The sequence below is a fragment of the Fulmarus glacialis genome, unplaced genomic scaffold (assembly GCF_000690835.1).
Source record: "Fulmarus glacialis isolate BGI_N327 unplaced genomic scaffold, ASM69083v1 scaffold41908, whole genome shotgun sequence".
Taxonomy (NCBI): domain Eukaryota; kingdom Metazoa; phylum Chordata; class Aves; order Procellariiformes; family Procellariidae; genus Fulmarus; species Fulmarus glacialis.
This window is the reverse complement of record NW_009230913.1, coordinates 11486-19220: the sequence shown is the minus strand read 5'-3', so window position 1 is coordinate 19220 and position 7735 is coordinate 11486. Positions and strand designations below refer to the sequence as shown.

At 55.2% G+C, this 7735-nt stretch overlaps 1 protein-coding gene across 1 annotated transcript in view; it reads right to left on the bottom strand.

Annotated features, from left to right (window-relative positions):
* Nucleotides 1–1983: 1983 nt before the first annotated feature.
* Nucleotides 1984–7735, bottom strand: part of LOC104081578 (cytochrome P450 2C5-like) — a 6161-nt gene continuing 409 nt past the window's right edge. Inside the window, exons 2-9 of the mRNA XM_009584385.1 lie at nucleotides 7210–7372; nucleotides 6690–6839; nucleotides 5647–5807; nucleotides 5297–5473; nucleotides 5051–5192; nucleotides 4433–4620; nucleotides 3587–3728; nucleotides 1984–3390 (exon numbers count right to left, since the gene is read on the bottom strand). Of these exons, the coding sequence (XP_009582680.1) occupies nucleotides 3197–3390; nucleotides 3587–3728; nucleotides 4433–4620; nucleotides 5051–5192; nucleotides 5297–5473; nucleotides 5647–5807; nucleotides 6690–6839; nucleotides 7210–7372 (1317 nt within the window). The 3' untranslated portion in view covers nucleotides 1984–3196. The remainder of the gene's footprint in view (nucleotides 3391–3586; nucleotides 3729–4432; nucleotides 4621–5050; nucleotides 5193–5296; nucleotides 5474–5646; nucleotides 5808–6689; nucleotides 6840–7209; nucleotides 7373–7735) is intronic.

The window sequence follows — 7735 nt, the reverse complement described above, 5'->3', positions numbered from 1 at the left end:
ACCCGCCCATCCCCGCCGCGTCGCGGCTGCTAGGAAACACCCGCTACCGTAAACCTCCGACCTCCCTGCCGTATTGCTGCTAATAGCCGCCCCTGCCGCAAGCAAAGAGCCGCTAAACAGCACCCGGCGGGTTTCGGGGTGACTGCTGCCTCCTCCTCGGCTCTGCCCGGGGGGCGAGGATGGGGAGCCCGCGGGCAGGGCAGGGGCACAGGCACCGCAGAGCACCCGGAGCACAAGTCAGCTGGAAAGTAAAGCAAACGGGTGTAAAAGGTCCCAGGAGCACAGTTGGCCTTTGGACACCACAGTGTTTGGTTTTTAGACACAGAAACCCAGAGGCAATAAATGTAAGCTGGACAGTGCTGGTCCAGGGGGTGTTTGGGAAGAGATTGTGCAAAGATGCTTCACAAAGATGCTTCGGTCAAACACACATGTTTTACTTAGTTTCCCAAGTCCCAGGCTTCCCCAGGTTGAAAAAAAGACCTCATTTAGTCATCTAATGAGTCAAAAGCACATGTAGAATAAGAGTAAAGGCTGGTTCATCCACCATTTGGGAGAAGGTAGGAGGATTAACTAAGTCATAAAAAAAACCCCTTTTTGACAAGAAGACAGAGCAGTGCAGAACAGCCCAGGTGGGAAAGCAGCAGAACAGGCAGGCAGCAAGAAACTCATACCCCCCTCATCCCTTGCAGAGACGGGCACAAATGGGCACAGGACCCCACATACCTGGGTCTAGCTCCGTGCACGGCAGGTTTGGGGCTCTCACTGCGCCCATTTGGCTCTTTCACTCGTTGTAGGCAGGAGTGGAAATAACAGCGCTGGATGGAAACACGATGCTCTCTGCCCTGCAGAGATTTCAGTGCTGCCGGTGCAGTGATTTCAAGTTTGGTGTGTGCAAAACAAACATGCTGTGCAAAGCTGGCAGCCCTACAGGCTCAGGCACCCAAGCCGCCATCCCACGCACATCCCCACATGGGATTTTAACGCAACTCTTTGGCAGAGCGAGCAGAGAAAAGCAGGGCTCCAGCCTCAGCCATTCTTCTCCAGTGCAGGGTTGTTTTCTTGCCTCAAAGAACTACTTACAGCAAGTCCACTCCTTTTCACCAGTTCCAAACCCAGCTACAGGCTGCCTCTGTGTGCTTGCTTGTTTAATTAAATCAAAGCTCGGAGTTCCCCTCTGCAGAAATTACAACCCCTCCCAGAGATGCATTTCACTCCCTATGCACAGAAATACTCCTCTCTCAGTGGTATCTAGGAAATAATCTTTTACTTGCAAAATGGGATGGCAGCACCCACCATTGAGAAACTGCTGTCCCGGGGTGAGAGAAGTCCCCAACATCCCCGATCTCCAGCCACCTCTCCCCGGGGCAGGCTCCCTGCTGTCCCCCTCTCCATGCTTGCAGGGAGGTACAAGCACCCCAGCAAGGCAGCACCCCACTAAGACCAGCCCTGAGACCCCAATTGCCTCCCTGCCCTCCAGTCCCAGGCTCCATCAAGACCCCAAGCCCCACTGCTGAGACAATACCCTCTGCAACAAGCCTAACCCCCTGGCCAGGGGGAACAGGAGAGCTGGGAGCACGTCCCATACTACCAGCTCCTCTCAAACAACCCCAGACTTACTGCACCAGCTGCACATGAGTACACAGAGCTGAACTGGCACCTGAGAGTATTTGCTAGAGATAAATATTGACATGAAGGACCTCAGAAAAACACAGCCCTGCAGCTGAGATAGCAAGCTGAGTATTTTTTTTTTTTCTTTTAATCTCTTTTACTCTCCCACATAGTCCTCCTGAGCTACAGCTCTTCTATGCTGCAACTCAGCCCTTTTATTGGAAACCTGTGCTCCTTCTCCAGCTGAAATCATTTCAGCTAGAGCTCAGGTGGCTCTGCCTGTCCCTGGTGCAGGCAGGGCTGCCTGCCTGGGGAGCCTTCCCCACGGCCAGAGCCATGGGGATTAGTGTTTTGAAGCAAGCAATAAATTCCTGAGATGCGTAAGATTCATTTGAAGATTAAAGCCGGGGAGGCAAATCAGCTAAAACAAACTGAATGCTTTCCTGGCGCAATCTGGCCTGGGACACACAAAAACCTGGGAAAGATGAAGACACCCCGGGAATAGACACGGACCTGAAGTCCTGTGTCTGAGAGGTTTGCACTGGGAAGAACTGCACACAATGGGAAACATACTGGTTTTCCAAGGCCTGGAGACACATTCAGCTGCCCGCTGGTGGAAGGAGGAGCCCGGGCCATCGCTGAGGCTGGGTGGGGTGGGCACGTGTCCGGGTCATTTTTTCCCTTGCACAGGTATTTAAAGAAAAAACCCTTTTCTTTAAAGTCCCAATGTTTTGGAATAAAAGCTGGAGCATGCCTAGGGGCTAGCAAGCAAATCCCTCTTCATGCAGGGGTAGTTAAAGTAGCGCAAGCACAGAAGACATATTGAGCACCCTGAGAAGGAAGCAGTGACTTTGGCGGTAAAATACTTCTTGCTTCCCAAGCACAACACCCCTCTCCTGTAGCACGTTTCCTCCTTGTGCATCATTTTTTAACATTTTGATGGCCTAAAGGGTGTTTACAAGGGTTTCGTCCCCTGTGCACTGGGATGCGGGGATGGGAGCGAGCGCGATTTGCAGTGTCATGGACTTTGCATAATGCGGGAGGGTACAGAGAGGGGGCGAAGCAGGGAAGCAGAAGTGTCAGGTACCCCCAATTTGTCACCGTGGTTGTCATGGCTGGCTCACACACCACCTGTGAAGGGCAAGGAAGCCTGAGCATCACCGCTGTTACGTCAGGAGGCACCGCAAGTGTCCTTATAAACACCAGCATCCAGTTATGATGGTTATTTTTATTGCAGAAGCGCTCTTAATCTCTCATCAAAATGAGGGAACACCCAGCTGAGCCCAGGGAGCCACAGACAGCCCTGCCATAAGGAGCTAGAGGTTCAACCAGAGCCGACAGATACGGGGGGGGAGGAAAACTAGTGCTGTCTTCCTCATGTTACTGGGATGTGGAGGGGAAGGGTTGGGAGCCAGGATGCCCATGGAGCTGGCGGCAGAGCTGCGTGGCAGATCTCTGAGGAGAAGCTTGAAGCGACCCTCCTGCTTGGTGGTTGCCGCTGTAGAGCTCGTGGTTTCATGACTTGCTCTGATTTTGGAAGAAGTGAAGGCACCAAGAAGACCCCTTCCTTCTCCCTGCTGCTTTCTGCTTAAGAAGACACCGGGCGCCGAATAGCAAAGAACTTGCCCGGTATCACCCTCCTCTCTATCTCGAGCCATAGGGAGAATAAATCCGTCTCCTCGTACTCGACGGCGAGCTGGAAGGTGAAGCTCTGCAGCAGCGTGGTGAGGAAAAGGAAGAGCTCGATGCGGGCCAGCGCCTCTCCTGGGCACATTCGCTTCCCTGGGGGCACAGAAAGGGAGAGTCAGCACCGGGCTGATGGCCTCATCCAGCGTTCGGGGAAAAAAGGGCATAAGTGATGGCGAGAAAGCTCATATTAAGGGTATAACTGGTGTCAACATTCATGTTGCCGGTCCCTGGAGCAGAGCCGCTGCAGGCAGGGTGCTGGCAAAGGTGGGGTGTAGGGCTGAGCACTGACCTGCCGAGAAAGCCATGAAGGCTTCTCGCTTCCTGAACTCGCCCTTCTCATCCAAGAAGTGGCCTGGGTCGACTTCTTTGGGGTTCTCCCACTGGGTTGGATCCGTATGCACGGAAGAAAATACCGGAATAACAGCTGTGTCCTGCGGGAGAGGGATGGGGCAGAGGAGCAAGGAGGGACATTGGCATAGGGCTCTGCTGAGCTGAATGAGCACGTGAGGAGCATCTGGGGGACACGGGGGGAGGCTGGGTGCACACCCCGATGCCCACCCAGATGCCCGTGGGGAGGCAGCCCGGAGCGATGGCTCTGTGCCAGGCAGGGACAACTAACGTGGGGCTCCGCTCTCCCCGCGGTCCTGCCAGTCTCCGTGCAGCTTATGAGACAGAAGTTATTGAGTTATTCCCATTGATTTCTGTTAAAACCCCTCTCGCTGCACAAAGTCCAAAGGAGGGAGGTGTTCCTTCAAGGTGGGTGTTGTACAAAGGGCTTGGAGTCAAACCCGGACCGGCAGCCGTCCCCAGATCTGCCGAGGAGGTGGGGGCTGGCTTGGCCCCGCGCCGGGGCGAGCTCAGGCTCCCAGCCCCATCAACCCCGCACACCTCCCTGGTGGCAAGAGGTGTTTTCCAGGACAGGCAAGGGACACGGGTGTGTGGGCATAACTGGCAGCAGTATTCACCTCCCCCTACTCCACTAAAAAGTTATTGCCATCTCCCCCCACTGAAGATTGGGAAAGACCCAGGACCTTCAGGAGTGAGCAAACAGTCCAGGGGCAAAGGCAAATCTCCTTCAGGCCCCCTGCCACCCCTCCCCTTGGGGACACAGAGAATCCGGGGACACGACATTTACCTTGGGGATGTAATGGCCCCTGAACACGATGTCCTGCGTCGTCATCCGCGGGAAGTTCTCGATGCGGGTCTTGTGGAAGCGCTGCAGCTCGTGGATCACCGCGTTGGTGTACGGCATCCTCAGCTTGTCCTCCGTGCTGGGAGCGCGGCCGGCGCCCACCACCACGTCAATCTCCTCTTGGACCTTGGCTGGGGAAAAGGCAGGCATAGAGCTGTGGTGCTTGCCGTGCAGAGCCACCCCCGTGATTTCTCACTGCCCTCCATGGACACCTATCCTAGAGCCAAAGGATGACCTTGCAGAGAGGGAGCAACCTGGCATAACCCCTTGTACAGACCAGAAATAGGCTGTCTGTCCGCATACCTCCCCGGATCAGGCATCTCTCATGGGCCAGTCCGGGGCTATCTGCACAGGCAGGGATGGGGAGAAGGGAGCAGGTACCCGGATCCCTCTGGCCTGTGTGTATCTGTGTCTAATGGCTCTCACCCTTGGGTGACCCATTCAGGATGATTTTGGTCTCCCCTAAAATGGGGGGAACTCCAGGGCTGGAACTCTGTCTGCACCTTTGCTGCACCGTGACCTCTTCAGGTACCAGGTGCAGTCGCATTTTGCTGCTCTTACCTTGAATATGGGGGTATTTTGCCAGGATCAAGAGGAAGAAGACCAGGGTGTTGCTAGTGGTCACTGTCCCGGCACCAAAGAGGTTGAATACTGACATGACCAAGTCTTCATTGCTGTACATGTTCTCCGGTCTGCTCTTCTCCTGCAAGGATGCAGTGGGGAGGGGATTCAGTATTGTCTGCGTGATTTTCCAGGCTGCAGCCGGGTCTGGAGTGCAGCCCTCGCCCCGCTTTGCACCACCTCTACCTTCTCCGCTTTCATAAGGAAACAGTCGATGTAGTCCCGGGGGCAGCTGGGATCCAGCGTCAGCTTGTGAAGCTCGACTCTTTCTCGGATGTAGTCCTTCAGCTTCTCGCACTCGGCCAGGGCTTTCCTGTGTGGCCCTGGGAGGTGGTGCATGATGTTGGGGAAGGTGTTGTAGACCTGCGGATGGAGGAGGCACAGGAGGGCTCAGGTGCCTGGATGGAGCCTCCCGCACCTTCCCTCAAAGCCATGCTGTCCCATCAAAGCCAAGGAGTGACCCAAAGCCAAGGAGCATCCCTTGACTGCCCGAGCGCATCAGACGCAAGGGCACTGAGCACAGCAAGGACGCCTACCACGGCGATGGGGGAGAGGAAGAAGCTGATGTAGTTCCCGATCACATTCAGTAGCTCCAGAAAGGCCGTGTCGCTGTAGCTGTAACGGCTTCCGAAGACAACGGAGCAGATCACATTGGAAACTGCATGTCTGAACATCGTCATTGGCTCAAAGGCGTTTCCTGCAGCCACAGAAGAGACAAGAAAGGTGTCAAAAAGTCAACAGTTATTTATCTGCTTCAACACAGAAAACACCCTTCCTCCGCCTTCCTTTGAGCTCTGAGCCGTGGTTGAAGCTGCCAGGTCTAAGAGCCAAAGCAAAGTCCTCCTGAGCTGTGGGCTCCTAAATCTACCTCCTTGCTCCTAAACCCCTCCCCAGTGCTTGGGACTGAGGAAAGCAGAGGCACCTCCAGGTGCTTTGGGCTCCCACTGAGGTGTCCTGGAGATCGGGGGGGCTGCAGAGCATCTCATAGAATCATAGAATCATAGAATCATTAAGGTTGGAAAAGACCTCTAAGATCATCAAGTCCAACCGTTAACCCAACACCACCATGCCCACTGAACCATGTCCCTGCGGTCACCAGCCCCTCGCCAGCACTGCACATCAGAGGCAGAGGGGCCAGCGTACAACTGAGCCTTCATCTCCTCTTATATTCAGGAAGCCCCAGAAGAGGTGGTGGCACTGGCAGCAGCTCAGGTTTGTTGGAGAGGAGGACATCACCGTGATAACCCTCCTGTCACCAGGGAAGTGTCTTATTTGTTCATTCTCAATGCCATGCAGTTTAGTTTCCTGTTTCTGTTCTTTTGGCATGAGATGTTCCTCGGTGGTCCCCCACCGCGTGCACCAGTTCAGGAGCAGGATCTTCCACCCTGGCCTTTAAGCCATGACTGTACCACATCCCTTCTGCCCTCCCTGGGTGGGATGGGGCTAGGTCTAAGCCATCTCTCTACAAGGATCATCCACATCAGCCGTTGCAAAAAGCTCCAGAAACCACACATCCCAATGAGGCTGTTGTGTGTCCTCCACCTGCCCCAGGGACCAGGGTGGACAGGACCCACGTCACCTTCGAGTTTTGCCAGCAGCTCCACCAGGTGCTGGGCCTCCTGCTGCACCCGCTGCGACATGGAGCTCTTCCCCATCCCGAAGTCCCTCAGGGTGCTGAGCGTGAACCTCCGCAGCTCCCGCCACTTCTCCTCATTGTTGGAGACAAAACCTGGAGAGAGGCATCGGAGACCACTCACCTACCCACCCCGCCACTCCTCCCCGGGAACGGGGGACCCTGCTCTGAGCCCAGCTGAGGAGCAGTAGGGCACTGAGCCAGAAGACAACCCTGGTGTGTGCACAGTGTCCTTGAAAGGGTGAGGATCTCTACAGAAACTCAGAACAAAGCTGGAACTGGCTAACTGGAATTAATGTTGTCCTCGGACAAGAGGCTTAATAGATGGAGGGGCTTGCAGAGTGGGAAATGAGTATTTGAGGTCTTGGGTGTTGAGTCCTTCACTAGACTTGAGCATGGCTAGCTGCAGTCGGGGTCTTTCTACTCAAAGAGCAAGAAAGTGCCTAGAAGAAATCCAGACACCTACCGTAATCTTTCGATAGCTGCACCAGGAGGGGTATTTCAGGTCTCCCTCCAAACTCCTCGGAGTGGCCCAGCAGAGCATCCTTCACCACCTCGTACCCGCAGAGCACCACCACCGGCTTCAGCCCCAGCCAGACGGTGAAGACGGGACCGTACGTGCTGCTCAGCTGGGGGAGGACAGGAAAGCTGCAGTGAACAAGGGTCCCACACCCCAATTTAATTTTAAAGCAGGTCTTGTGGCCACAACGCTGACGAATGCACGAGCAGGGAGGGGAAGCGCCTCTCTTGAAGCCGGCGTCCTCGCCCCGCTCCCATCCCAGCCCTGTCCCCGGGGGGTTTCTGATCCCGCTGCCACTTTGGGCGTTCAAAGCATCATCTTTGGGAAGCAGTTCTGGATGGTGGCAGCGCCGCAGCCCAGAGAGGGATGAGTGTCAGCGCCCTGGGTCCCTTACAGGAGGAGAATGACTTCAATAACAGTGTTGATTATGCTCCCAGATTAGGCAATTCTGGCAGAGCAAGAGAAGAGGGAG